This window comes from Aulonocara stuartgranti (genome assembly GCF_965226115.1).
Source record: "Aulonocara stuartgranti genome assembly, chromosome: 12".
Classification (NCBI taxonomy): domain Eukaryota; kingdom Metazoa; phylum Chordata; class Actinopteri; order Cichliformes; family Cichlidae; genus Aulonocara; species Aulonocara stuartgranti.
Window position 1 is genome coordinate 15,205,685 of NC_138948.1, and position 15,156 is coordinate 15,220,840.

General features: G+C 44.2%; 2 protein-coding genes across 2 annotated transcripts in view; one reads left to right on the plus strand and one right to left on the minus strand.

Annotated features, from left to right (window-relative positions):
* pde4d (phosphodiesterase 4D, cAMP-specific) overlaps positions 1-15,156 on the plus strand; it is a 316,846-nt gene that overhangs the window by 8,978 nt on the left and 292,712 nt on the right. The gene's annotated exons all lie outside the window — the stretch shown is intronic.
* The window catches only part of LOC309719207 (zinc finger SWIM domain-containing protein 6-like), a 48,417-nt gene that overhangs the window by 6,052 nt on the left and 27,209 nt on the right, over positions 1-15,156 (minus strand). Inside the window, exons 3-10 of the mRNA XM_082555158.1 lie at positions 14,830-14,978; positions 13,095-13,245; positions 11,393-11,572; positions 9,741-9,911; positions 9,400-9,546; positions 8,652-8,798; positions 7,705-7,965; positions 6,399-6,534 (exon numbers count right to left, since the gene is read on the minus strand). Of these exons, the coding sequence (XP_082411284.1) occupies positions 6,399-6,534; positions 7,705-7,965; positions 8,652-8,798; positions 9,400-9,546; positions 9,741-9,911; positions 11,393-11,572; positions 13,095-13,245; positions 14,830-14,978 (1,342 nt within the window). The remainder of the gene's footprint in view (positions 1-6,398; positions 6,535-7,704; positions 7,966-8,651; positions 8,799-9,399; positions 9,547-9,740; positions 9,912-11,392; positions 11,573-13,094; positions 13,246-14,829; positions 14,979-15,156) is intronic.

Genomic DNA, 15,156 nt, shown 5'->3' on the forward strand with positions numbered 1-15,156 from the left:
ACGAGGCTCTGTCATGATTTGGGGCTGCATTTCAGCCAGTGGTGCTGGGGATCTTATCAAAAATGGTGAAATTATGAACATAGAAAAGTACCATCAGGTTTTAATCCTCCATGCAATACCATCTGGAAAGCCTGTAACTGACAACAGCTTTACTTTTCAGCATGACGATGATCCCAAACACGCTGCCAATGCAATAACAGCATGCATGGAATGAAAAACAAACAATGGGAAACTATCAGTCATGGACTGACCTCCCCAGAGCCCGGACCTTTACTGAAACAGTGTAGGATCATCTTGACAGAAAACGGACCAAAAGACAGCCAACATCCAAAGAGGAGCTTGGAATGTCCTTCAAGAAGTCTGGAGAACTAAGTGTATTTCAGTTAATTAAGAATATTAAACTCAAAAACACTAAATTAAAGAACTACAAGAGTGAAGAGAAATTAGACAACAAAGGTCCGTGAATCATCATCAATGAAACCCCTTTTTTCCTCCATACTGTAACAAGCAAACAGAATACTGTACTGAGAGAAAAAAAAAGGGCTTCATTATGAATGCCTGAAAGTCACTTCAAAATCAAAATGACTTCAGTCGACACAGGGGGATTACAGTTAGCCTCTCCCAGCAATTTACTTTCAACCTAGTATTTAATCACCTAGAAACCATGGTATAATTAGTATTTTCTTCACTCTAATTGGTCATAATGAAGTCAGAGCCATGCAACACCTGCTAGTGGATGGAGGAGCTTCACTAGTTTCTGTCTCTCATTATAATAATACTGACAGGGCCAAGTCTTCACAAGAGCCACGAGCACAACACAGTTACCACTGTGGCCGGCTCATCTCCTATTCTGCTTCACTTCTCTTCCCTCCCACCTCAGTTTCAAAGGTCTTCTTTCCTTCAGAAGACAGCGCAACCTGGCCTTCTCTCAGCCAATCACAAAGCTAATTGAGTCCATGGGGAAATTAAGGAATTCACCTTCTAGCCCCGTAAGGCTGGACACACATCAAACAAATACCAACGCACATCAATGAAAAAACCCAGAGCATACACACGCACGCGCGCACACACAAGATCAGATACACACACACACACACACACACACCTGCCCTTTTGAAAACACATCAAAGCAGCCCAGTAAAAGCAATGTAATGCTAAATGCCAGTTTCAATTTCAGAGCAAGGTGCATGTGATACCGCTGCCACCCGAGTAAAGGCATGTACAAAAACAGCCTCGTCTTCGCTCCGTTTCGCCCAAGAGGGCACCGGCGGAGCTCGTTTCTCAGAGACAGAAGGTGTCAAAAACCCAGTTGAGATGCACGCAAGTGTGAACGCTGACACTTGGTGCAAAATGGAGATGTTTGGAAGCCCTAGCAACAGCCGGATTCATTCCACACAAAGCTTAAGAGCTGCTAAAAGCTTTTGCCACACTGGGACCTTCTGGAAGATTCCTGGGGTGCAGCAAAGCAAAGCAAAAAAAAAAAAAAAAAAAAAAATGCCTTGGATAAAGATGGAGGCCTCATCAACATTCCTGCTTTTGTTTGGTGTTCACCAGAGAGCCGAGTACTTGCATCGGATGGGTGCTTAAGGACCTGGATTTGCTGAAGAATACCTCAATGTAGGAGAGGTAAATGAACCCTCATGAACTTCTCCAAAGTATTCAATCCAACCACAAGTACAGTTTAATCCCAGCCAGCTAATATAATTAGTGCAAAATGCTGCACATCTAAATCCAACACCAATTTACTGTGTGCTTACAGTATAATAAAAAACTGTAACAAACGGTTCTTTACAGGTTTGCCATGGTTTGAAGTAATTGCGTATAAATATATTATCTAAAAAGAAACAGAGTGATCGGTAAGAGGCAATCAATTCCTGTGAGGGTCAGTGAGAAGGGTTTGTCGCTCTGGTGTCAAATGTCTCCTGCGGCACTGTAGCACGCTGTCACATCTGAAAGGGGCAGAAATATGCAATACAGTCAACGTGGAGGCAGCTGGCAACAGATTACAGAAGAGGAGCCTGTGACGAGGCAGTGATGGGTAAACCAGCGTTTAGGGTCACACATTCACGTGCCCATGTAAGAAGAATGAAATGCGTAACGCTTTGCAGAAAAGCTGCAAGGATACAATGATAAAAAGCAGTGCGTGCAGGTTTTACCTAAATCCTGAGGCCCTTTGGGTTTCTGGTCTGCATCACCATGACTACTGACCTCTTTACCTCTTTCTCTGTTCCCCCTTTGACTGTAAACACCCTTCACTTCCAGAATTTATCAAGCGCACATCTATCAGCTAAGTGACACATCCGGTGGAAGACCATACACAAACTCCTGTGGGATAAAACCTGCAGAACACCTGGCAGCAGGGATGAAGTCATACATGAACGAGATGAGCAGATATTTTAGCCGTCAGGAGCCTAGGATGCTAAAAACGACATTTGCTTTGAGTGATGCTTTTTGAGGAACATGTTCTACATTAAAGTCATCACTGTCGCAGTCACATGAAAATCTGTGTTTAAAATATCATTCTCGAGAGGTTTGTTTATTTCCGTGCACTTGGATTTTCTGCAACTCACAGATGAGCATGTTTCTTTATATTGTTCAATAAATTTCATACAATACAATAAACACATGTGCATGAGCAAAGTGATTGCAAATACACTGCCTGTACGTGTGTGAGAGTTTGTGTAGTGGTGATTCTTTATAGCTTTGTGTGGACAGACAGTAAACTATTATATGCAGAGGTAGAAGGCAACAAGGGACAGACTTAAAGATTTCACTGACTGATAGTAAAATTGTATTGTATAAAACATTATATTTCAAAGGGAAATCAACCCATTACATTACTAGTATTTCTTTTGGCAGTGTGGTTTACGTCTATTTCTTTCACTGGGACCAGCACGATAGTATTGCGCTGTTTACATGTCCCACATCAATGATTCCCAGCATCTTAATCTGAAAGTCATGTAAAAAAAAAAAAAAAGAGAGACTAGATAGGGGTTTTACTATGCAGACTAAAGAAAAAAGCCACCAAAGCATTGGGTAAGGCACATTAGCTGTTAACAGTAGATCTCAATGTCACACGACATCAGCTGATACGCTTCTGTGTGTCCTACTGAAACATCTAGAGGTAGGCGGATCTAACCAAATATCCATAGGCACATTTACATTCCAGGTCACAGTCATGATCAGTGCTTTATAGGTTTAAAGTATCGGTAATAGTATCGGTAATACTGGCCATGTATTCACTTGTTATCAGCTCTATACCAAAATTTGCATTATCACACAGCGCTAACAGAATCTCATATAGGGTATACAATTTAAACTGCTCTAACGTTCTGTCAACTGTTGCTCATGCAAGCCGCTTTGCAGCCCGCCTTGATCCCAGCTCGTCCTTATCATGCCACGTCTGACGATGTCATATCACCAATGCCTGCTGTGTTGTGCACCACAGGTCTTTCTCCTTCCCCCCCGTCTGGAAATAATAATCGTCTTTGGAATAAAGTGGTCCCGACTGAAATGATGGCTGCTACCTGTGTGCACTGGTGATGTATCAGTCTCATCTTATCCTCAGACGGCAATCGTGATATAGAGTACTTTATATTCAAAGATTATGGATTATGCAGAGGATCAAAGGTTGTGGATTACAGCGAAGATCCAGAGTCATTAGCATTGGAAGGCTCATATCTCATATGGAAATCACATATGATAACAGGCGACTGGGATTTGTTTCTTTGGCTTCCAAAAGAGTTGAGATAAGCACCGTCTCTGGAGAGGCAGTGAGCTTCTTCTTCTCTTTCTTCTTCCTCTTCTTCCTCTGTGGCTGCAGTCAAATTCTGGGCAGCCCCTGAACTAGTAGGCAGCTTCTCTGTTTTTGTGTTGGCCGCTAACGTCGAGCCATTGCACGGCATATGCTGCTCTTACACACTTTAATTAACCTCATCCAAGACACATAAACTCCCAGGCACTTTAAAATACTCTCATGGATATGCATGCACACATGGAGGCAGTCTGACTTCCTCTCATTTGCAAAAAAGCCGTTTTAAGAGCAACTGTGACAGAGGAGAAAAATCGAGAATGCAAGTAGAAAGAAAAAAAGTGTGTGAGAGAGAGTGTGTGTGTACAAGAGGGCGAGAGAGAGAGAGCTAGACTTTCTTTCTCTCTCCTTGTATCAATGATAGTGTTATAATAGGTCCATTAAAATAGCCCTGGTTACTTTACCTCCTCCTCTATATTTAACTGTCCACCGTCCCGTGGGAGCGGGAAGGTATATGCTATCACATTACACTACGCTACATTACACACATTCATTATGTGCTGAGTAGACACCCCTGGCTCCCAGGAGCACCCATAAGTGGCCGTATTATTCTAAATCGACGCATTCACGCCAAAGGAGTGAGGATGGAGGAGCGGAGGAGAAGGAAACAAAAAAAAAAAAAAAAAAAGGTGACGGGAAGTAGCAAGGGAGGGAAGGGAGTGGCTGACTCAGGGAAAACAGGCTTGGGACTTGGGTTTAGAGGGAATGGAAGGGACACACCAGCTGGATTTGCAACCTTGAAACCACACTGAGAAATCCAAACCATCTCGTTTTGGTTTTGTAAGTGTGTTATTTACATCCTGACGCCTCTAAATGGTTAACTGTAGAAAGGTGCAAGGGATGCGCTTCTTGTCTTTTAGTTCTCCGTTCGGCCAACTGTGACACATCACGAGAACCCGAAAAAGTTAAAAAGAAGAACAAGAATCGCTTCATTTTTAGTCGTTCACAAATCATTTGCTAGTTTTACAGTGATGGACTTCGCAAGGCTTAGGTTTGTAGAAACATAACAAACATCTTCCTCCTCTGTGTCCTCTCCCCGTTGGCTCGGCATATGCATGCGTTTGTGTGTGCGTGTGTGTGCATAAGTGTGTGCGTGTGTGAATCCTCCTCATTACAGCCACACTAATTATACTCTCATTAATGTAATTAATATTCACTGATCCAGCTCCCACTAGTCACAACATCAAAACACAGCAGCGCAGACTGATTAACGTACATACACATGTCCACATTGTCCACAGATGAATACACACAGGAGCTTAATATAGAGAGATCACACGGACAACGCACAGGCCAGCAAACAGCGTGGAATTCCCTTCAAAACACAGACGCACACTGAGCTGCAGACATTACAAGCTTTAAAGCTTGAAGATAAGCTTGCACAAATAGGAGGGATCTTAAACTTGAGGAGATTTTTTTTTCCTCAAATCGCTTCAATCCTCACTCAGATTTTAAGCGAGGGTGACTAGGTCGTCTATGAATCAGAAGGTTGGTGAATCGCTGGCTCATGCAGTTTGCATCGTCATATCCTCGGGGAGGTTAGTGAACACCAAATCGCACGTTACAGCTTCAGACTGACGGACCAACAACAGCACAAATAAGAGTATCCCACAGAGCAGTTACGCCACATATTTTTGACACTGCCCCCATCTGACAACAGATGCTCTCTGCAGGTAGACGGGCAGCCAACGCCAATGCACTACCACAGCTGAACCGTAATTTCCCCACCAGTGTGTGTGATCGTCAGACAGTGCTTAGAATAGAGCGCTGTATGGGTGTGTGTGTGAATGGATAAGAGTGGCTTGTAGTAAAAAGTGCTTTGAGTCCGCAGAGTAGAAAAGTGTTACATGAGCATCAGTCCATTTTACCATTTATAAGCCGCACGTAAATATTTTATGGTTATACAGGATGCGAGGATACATCATATAGTGGGTTGGGGCGTGCATACCAATATTCAGCTGTTGACATATTAGTGTGCTGCACAGGTAAGCTCATTTGTTTTTCAGAAATCTGTAAAACACACTCAGGATCATCACTGAGTGGTAACTTAAAACTTTGTGGCCATGGATGCTAACATGGATGCTACTGCTTCACGATCACTAGTTTTTCTCTCCCACAACAGCTCCTATTAGAGCGTGGGGCACTGCTCCATCTCTGATTGTTTTACTCATTACTTCATAGGAAATCTCCAAAGCTCAAAAAAGTTTTATTTGAGAGTCCAAACAGGGCCTCTCTACATCTAGAGCCTTCTCCTCAATAGTCACCTTAACTACACCTGTAAAGTTTCATAGCTGTCCCTTGCATGTTTATGACACCATCATGTTGACAAAACCCATCCACAGACAGACATATAAACACCTGCCAAGCTTTGGTAATAGTTAAAGAAGGTGCCCAGGATCACATTCTGCCATGATGACATGGCACAGACGGAGACACACACACACACACACACACACACATGCACGCACACACGCAGACGCACAAAGTGAAAACAAAGCGAGACCTGCTGTCACAGCTGGTAAAAATCTGATTTACAAGGTTTTGACATGATTACGGAAACAAGCCCACACAAACACAGGAGACCTACCGCATGGCTCTCAGTGCAATTTTGTACGCCAGTTCAGCGTCGTGAGGTAGGAGAGAGGTGAAGAGATAGCGGGCGAAGGTGTGCATGGGGACACTTTCTCTGTGGACGATCTCTCCGAGGCCAGAGTACGGACCAGCTGTGACAAAAAGCACAAGAAAACAATATAAACACACCGAGAAAAGTGGGTCCTTTTTAGCTATGGAACACACAGGAGGAAGAAGTGTGTCCTCAAGTTATTATATTTTATAATATATACCATACAATTAACACATTCTGGTATTGCTGCACATTAAGTCATTATTTTCCTGTTGCACACTGACGAGTGATTGTCTGTCCCTCGTAGCCAGGAAGCAGTGAAGCCACGCGGCATTAAAACAAACTTTGACGTCAAAAACCATATGGCCGTGTGTGCAGCCTTGGCCTCACACTTTTCCTTCCCTCCCCCTCTTCCTGTGCTTCCCCCCTCATCTCTGGTGGGTTATTTTAAACCCCAACAGGCTTCTAAGCCACAGACCACATCACACAGTGGCGCGGCTGCAGTCTCCAGGGACCCACAGAGGCCTCGGAGCCCGGTGCTCTATTAGTAACGGAGCCAGAGGTGGGTGGTCGCGCCAGGGATGAGGCAGGGTTGGGGTTTGGGTGGGGATTGGAGTAGAGTTTGACTGGGCTGGGCCCTCAGGGATGAGCCACCACCGCACCCCTCCTCCTCCTCTTCCTCCTTCTCGTTTTCCCATAACCAAGCCCCATTCTGCTCTAGCTCCACTCCTGTGAATGTACACACTGGTGTGCGTGCACGCATATATGTGTGCTGACACAATACCCCTGGTGTTACTGTGTAAAGAGCTCATTTTGGTCTGGCCCAGGGCAGCTCAGCCTCTATTTGCACCACAAAATGAAAGGATAATAAATAGCGAGACAGAGTCAAAAGTGTTTTTCCTGTTTTAGCAGGAATGTGTAGGCTCTTGGTGTGTGGGAGGTAGAGGAAGAACAGGGAGGAGGTGTGCCTATATATAGATAGATTTAAATATATAGATATTATATATAGAGAGAAAGAGAGCTATAGGGAAATATGGTGAAAAAAAGTAAATTGTAAACAGGTTACACTTATGAAAAGAGCTTTAGACTTTATCTCTCATTCACCCATACAGCATGCTGGAGTTCAGTGCTGCCTCAGCACACTTTATCATGTGGACAGGAGGAGCACACACCCACTTGACCACGTTGGGAGCAACCATTTAAATGTAAATTTAAAAAAACCAAACCAAAACAAAAGTATAGTTGGAATATATTCTGTTATCTCTCTTACCCTCCAGCAAGAAGACGGCCTGTTTACGGAAGATTTTGACCAGGGAGTCGTCCAGTTCCACTTCCTGCAGCTTGGCCAAGAGCTGCTCTTCATTGCGACACACCTTTTCTTGAGCATACAGCCCATCGGGCATCACCCGCTGCTGGCCTAGGCCGATCAGAGCGGTCTCCACGGCCAGCGCCACGTACGATTCGCCGTCCCCCAGCAATCGTTGCACGGGCATCCGCTGGAGGTCCGCTCGGCTTACAACGCTGGAGCAATCTATGAAGAGGGAAAAGGAGAAGACAAAGAGGCAGATGAGAAGAAATGAGTCAGCATAAACTGGCTGGGAACGTTTGTGTAATTCTCTGAGGCGCTGAACAATAGAGGAGTCCGTCTCCTGTGAAAAACACACTGTGTTCGTCACACAGTGCAGGTCTTAATCCAGTGACCACCCAAAATAAAGATCGACCCCTTAGGAGCATTCCTCTGTTCGCTGCTCTTCCTCAGAGGAGTGGGCTATTTCTGTAAGCAGGAGACGCACCGAGGGACAGAGCAATCGCAGAGAGTAGGCGAGGAGAATTTGAAAAACATGGTGAAGAATAAGACAAAGAGAGTGAAGGTGAAGCTACACTTAAACTATGCTTTGTATAGACTAAAAATTACTCCACTATAATCGATGAGATAGAAATATACATGGAGAGTATAAATTTCCTATCTCATGTTAAAAATCAGTCCTATAGAATTAGAACAAACATCTGTGCTAAATTACACAAAAACATCTGTATTTTCATGACTTGTTTGTGTGTAGTAGCTGATTTTTCCATGTAGATACATAAAGACAGACACATGAATCACTTTGTAAAAGGGTGTGGGATGAATAAAGAATACGATAAAGTCGCATTTTGATGTGTGTGGGGGTTTTTTTGTAGCTATTTAAGAGGCCAGTTTCCATAAACCAGCAGTACCTGAGAGGTCTAAGCAGGTGTTAGAGCCCTCCTCGCCCACTCGTCCTGACTCTGTTAGGGTGCTGAACAGGGTGCCAATGGGATCCAGGGGATGCCCCACCCAGCCCTCCATGTTGGTTATGGAAGTGTGGCCTTTATGGAGCAACTCTAGAAAAGGACAAAGCAAACGGGGACACGTCTCAGTGCAAAAACTGACAACATCTTAAAGTAATAATGCACATCATTAGCCTCTGCAAGCTGAACAGCATATTAACACATATACACACAAATAACCACTGTCTGTCCCAGCAAGACCTCATCTTAATTCTTCCACCCCTTAAAGTGAAATGCGCAAGGGTATGAAAACTAATATGCACAGAGCTGTCATCCATACCTGATTAAGAAACAGCAGCGATAGGCCCCATAAACTACCAAAAATCAATACAGACCATATCTCAGCAATGGCATGAGTATTTGTTATTTTTCAGTACCTTGCATGAAGAGCTCATCTACTCTGAAGTTTGGCAAGAGTAATTAGATGTTTAGAAGTTACACTTTACGGAGGCAAAAGGATTCACAGGAACTGAAAGCATTTCTGGCTTGTTCCTTTTTAAATTTTCCTTTGAGATTATTAGGCATTATATATGATATCACAGTGAGCTGGTGTTGTTTGTAGGTAATTAGTGAGTTTCCAAGAATGGTTTGCTGCCAAATTGGATTCTGAGAATAAAAAAATAAATAAGGATTGAATACTGCAATTTAGTTTCACCTTTCTTGTGCCTACGAAAGTGCTCCAGTTGCCTCTGCTGTTGCCTTCGTAACGTATTGACCACGGCGATGGCCAGACGGAGGGCTTCTCTCGGGTAACCGTGGGAACGCAGGGCGTCCACCCTGGCGCAGGCTGTTGGGACATGCTCTGAGGGAAAGACAGAAGTTTTAAAACCAGCGTTTTTCTCTCACCTCCTGGACAATCTCAGTTCGGCTCACTCTGTATAAATAACTTTTCTGGCACGTGCTCACTCACACCTCCACACACACACACACACACACACACACACACACACCCACACACACACACACACACACACACACCTCCACACACACACTCACCATGCCATAAGGGCCAACCACGTGAGTCGAAGAGAGAACCCTCCTGGTTGTCATGGTAACAGTAGTTGGCGTAGAGGTCACTGGCAATGATGTGCTGGAGGTGTCGGTCCTGCCAGTGCAGGTCGCAGGCCTCGATGGCCCGTGTGAACACAGTCCTGTGGGGGCGCATCTCTGAAGGAGAAGGAAAGGTGAGGTGAGAAAAAGATGGATAACAGCCAAACGCTCGATAATTTGTGGACTTCTTTTTGTCTTAAAAGACAGCCCTAGCATTTCAATAGCTTAATTTTTTGACATAAGCATAATTGCTCCGCCCCAAAAAAAACAAAAAACCATCACTCGGAAGATTGGCAGCTTGATCTGGCTTGTGTACCACAGAAAATCTGCTGTGGTGTTTTAAAGCCGGAAAGCAAACAGCAATCTAAGCGGCCTCCTCTCGACTCCAGCAGACCGGATTCACACAGCAATTATGTGGGGCAGGAAAATTATTGTGTTTTTGCAGTTGTTGGGTTAATGTATGGAATTGTACTTCTCGTTGTTGAGTTGAGATTTATCGTCGACGCGGTTTTTCTCGGTTTCTTTTGTTTTGTCCATCTTGTAAGAAAATAAAATGTGTATGAAAACAAACAGGAAAAGAAAAAAAAAAATGGAAATCTGTTGTTTCATCTCCAGCACATGCGTGGCTCTTTTAGCTTGGAATTGCTGCCTGTGTAAAATTATCTTTTAGGACAAATACTGGATAGAGACAGACTGATAAGCGAACACACACATACGCCCACCCTGTAGCCAAAGCATCTTCTTCTCCTTGTCCGAATCAGGGTCACGGAGGGGCGAGAGGCAAGGCCGTGTTCATTTTGACAGCAAACTTGAGATGATTCAGTAAAAAAAATAAAGTGTAGACTTTTGTCGTGGTTTTACCAGTGAGAGTTGCTCCACACGATTTAACAAAGCGTCTTATTTGCCTTAACATCTAATGTGGAATGTGTTCATATGCCTACTTTTCTCTTCCTTCCAAGTTTTGACATTTTGTCTTTTCATGAAAAACAGAGAACCGTTTCTCATGGACAGATCAATTGTGTGCACCTAACCTCACTGCACCACAGATCACATTCCTGCCTTTCTGAACAAATTAATTAGTTCTTATTGGATCTCGTCAATGTGTTTCAGCATATCTTCTGTCCTTGTGCTTTGATTTCTATGTAATTATTGTCTGAATTACACAAAAAATGAAGGTAATTATTGGTCAACAAAATTAATTAGCTGGCCGCCGGGCAAACATACAGAGGTAGACATCCAGTCGCACTCATATTCACACCTATGGTCAATCAGCAATCAGCAACCTAGCCCCATCCCCATGTTTCTGAACTATGGGAACAGAGAGAGGCCACATAGACACGGAGAGAACACACAAAGGTTGGACTCAAACCTTGGACCAGGTGATGTTGCTAACAGCACCACCGTGAATGGACTAAATTTATGGGAAAGAAATTTGCCAAAACAGTTCTTTGGTTGCTCGCTATTCATTCCTGCACAACAGATCTTGGAGGTGCCACAGCTGTGACGAGACTCACCTCTCACCTGCTACAACTGCCAGACACGTGTCACGACCAATAAATACGTTATTGACAGACATACAAAACCTGTCGATGTCTTACCTTGGTTGCCATGGGCGCCCTGAGGCAGTGAGTGGGTGAGGTTGGGCAGCTCGTTGCCGTGGTTACCGTCCTCCCAGGGGCAAACGTCCACACTGTTCCATCTGCGCAGCTGGCGCAGCCATGATGACTTCTGCTCCGGTTTACAGTGGGGGTTCAGTACGATGCACATCCACAGGGCACCTGGACACACACACAAACACACACTTCAGTTACCTGCCATACTTCTCAGTTTGTAACAGTGATGTAAGCAATGAGTCATACAAAAGCCAATAAAGTGTGTCTTTTGAGATTTAAAATACCTTTAATACAGATATCATGTGAGATTGAAAGCTCGGGGCTGTTTTTACACCCTAACACTGTTTCTTGTTCTTTTAGGAGCACATTTTACGTGCTGCCGCCATCTTGCACTGGAATACAAAACTCTGTGAAAACAGAGAACTTGACTAGTCCCGAGGCAATGCTGACTGCACACACATCATTTTAGAGTAAATTGGAACAAACAGAATATGAAAAGTGGCTATGTCTCTGGGGATACAAGCAGAATCGGGGATTTTACTCTCCAGACTCCAAGAGATATGTATACACTCACATTGTGTGTGTGTGTGTGTGTGTGTGTGTGTGTGTGTGTGTGTGTGTGTGTGTGTGTGTGTGTGTGTGTGTGTGTGTGTGTGTGTGTGTGAGTGAGAGAGAGACTGTGTGTGACTGTATTCTACAGATGCATATGTGTGCAGACAGAGTTTGGGAGGAAGGACGAAGGCAAGGACATAGACAGAATAAGAAGGGAGAAGAAAACACGGCGGAGAACAGAGAGAAAGTGTAAAAAGGAGGGGGTGAGGGGAGAAAATGAAATGGGGGCGCGGATGATGTGGACGAGAAGACACGGGTGAGGACAAGTGAATGAGGCAAGGCTTTGTGTCTGGAGGAGAGGAGTAGCTGCAACTCAAAGAGGAGCAAGACAAAAGAGGGAGCGAGGGGGAGAGAGAGCGAGAGAGAGAGAGGGAAAAAGAGAGCGGCGCCAAGAGGCAGCATTTACCACACATCAGGGGGAGTGATAAGGACTTGGGAAGAAGGTTTTGAAGTGTGGACTTCAAAGAGACCGTGCACACACACACACTTCCAAAAATACGTGGGATTGAAACAGATGAGATCACTGCGCTGTCCTCGCAAAGTGCAGAACAAGACCAAAGGGAGAAAACGAACATCATCATCAACAACAAAAACAACAACAACAGCAGCAACCAAGGCATTAGAGAAAGAACAACAAAGACGCGGAGACAACACGGCTGCTGTCCTGGTGATGAGCCCGCTGGTTTTGCGGCTTGTGAGGATGTGCTTTGCTGTAGGTACAGCACGTCTGTCAGGAGAACTACAGGATGTATCAAGCCGAGCGAGAGCACGGCGAGCGGCACTCTGTCACATCAGCTTAATATGTAATGAGATGAGTCTGAAAACACTGCAGAGGTTATAACATTTAGGGTTTCAGCACGATGCATTAAATAGCTTGTAATTCACAAAGACACTTTTATACACCACCAGTCACAGTGAGAAAGTGACTGGGCTGTCAGTGACAAGTGTGTGCGGGACAAAAACAAAAAAAAAAACAACACCTTTGTGTCGATTTTTGCTAAATCCGTCTAGGCAAAGAGGTGTGTGCACATTTATAGGACAGTATGTGCGTGTGCAGTGTGTTTCTCGCTCTCACCCAGCTCATCCCAGAGCTGTCTGTACTTGTCGGTCATGGTGGTGCCCTGCTGTCTCCACAGCGCCAGCCGAGGGTCTGCCATGAACTGTTCTGTGATCAGTGTTAACATCCTCGCTCCGTTGGAGTCACGCATCTTCAGCATCTCCCTCACCTAGAGGAGGACACAAGAGGGACAGGCCCGCGCACACATGTAGTTTACAGCAGCTGAGGAACAAAGAGCAGCGATAACACGAGCGGCACGTTGTTCTAACATCGTGTGCGCGCTGAAATATTCATGGCACGTACGCAGGCTTAAATCAATGAAGAACACAACTTTTATGCCTCGGGATGGCGCAAAACACATGTAGCACATTTAAAGATGGCCGGGCATGTTTTCATATCTACTGTGTGTAATCTGTTGATCTTGGTGATAGAGGTAAATACAGTGGCAGCAAACATTTATATTTTAATCTTGCAGCTACTGCACTTGTCAACGGTCAAATCAGGTTTAATGGTCGCATGACAAAATTCCTCTCATTCTCGTCGTGTTTTGTTTCCTTAAAACGCTGTTTTAAATACTTACTGTGCTTTTTAAATCCAGTTCTTGACACAGAAACGGAATAATCATTTATGTTTTCTAAATAGTTCTCCGATTTCACTTAGGGGTTTTAATATTCTGCAAAACTAGATGTCACAAAGAAAATCCATTCATTACATTACATACAATATGGCATCATTGAAAAAATTAAAAAGAATGCGAATCCAACTTCAATAAAATCAGTTACTAGAAGAAAAAAGTAAACATGTTTCTTTGTGCATAAACATAGTTTTCTCTTCTCTACTTCACTTTTCGTGAGAAGCGCTAATCACAAGAGGGACTGGTTTATTGTAAACTATGGTGGTCAGCAACTTCTTCTAGGAGGCATTAACACTCTTGGGTGTGCAGGAATATCAAATATTAATCTGATTTGCTACTTCTTTAAAGACAGGGGAGGGGATTTTTCAGTGAAACACCAGAAAAACAAAAAACAGTCAATTTCAACTTTGCAACATGTGCGGAGACAACACTCACGCACACACACACGCATGGACACTTGCAGTAGATTCAAAAGTTCAAATGCAGTGGATGTGTGTTTTAGATTTAAGGGGAGCTCTGCGTAAGCGCAAGTGCGTACGTGACTCTCGATGTGGGCGTGCACGTCTGTGTAAGCATATACGCGGCTGTTAGTGGGCGTGCGCGCGCACTGAAATGAATATAACAGGCAACAAAGAGCATGAAGCCGAGAGATATTCTAAAAGCCAGGCGGACTGGATGATAATGGCCTTGGCTTGCAGTCTTTACATAGCACACAGCGCATTAATGCTGGTCTAGCTCTGCCACTGTAATACCAGGTAACGGAGCGAACGGCACGTCTCTCATGTAATCATTTAATCACGGGTACAAAGGAGCATACAGCGCGAGCTTTCGCCTTCCGATACCTCTCTCTTTCTTCATCTTACAGTGTCTGTCCCTCCTGCAATTAGCTCCAGCATGACGTTCAGTGTATGTGCTCTCTGTATTATGTTGTTTTTACTCCTGCTTCTTATAAAAGTGCGCTAACATTATGGAGAAAATATTTATTCAAAGTAGCTGTTTGTTCTTGTGAGAAAGACAAAAGAGCAACGTGAACGTGTCCGTGACTGGCAGGGCTGGTATGTACTGTATGAGAGCTGGTGTGTTTTGTACGTGTATGTGGGAGTGTTCCTGGGTCTTGACCTTGCTGAAGAGCAGGTTGAGCTGCTTGCCCGAGCCGTGGTATCCTCCCTGGGACAGGAAGAGCTTGACCTGCTCCTGAACCTGCTCCTCATCCAGGTGCCAGCAGTTCTCATCATCCACACTAGCTCCCGCTGTGGGGTCCGGGGCCCCTACACACACACACACACACACACACACACACACACACACACACACACACACACACACACTTCAAATCTTAAATGTGCATAAGGCCATAACATTTTTTCCCCTCATTATCTCTTATCCTAATTAATACTATGGCATTTTTGGTATAGGACATTTGTGAATATATATTTGTCAAATAAA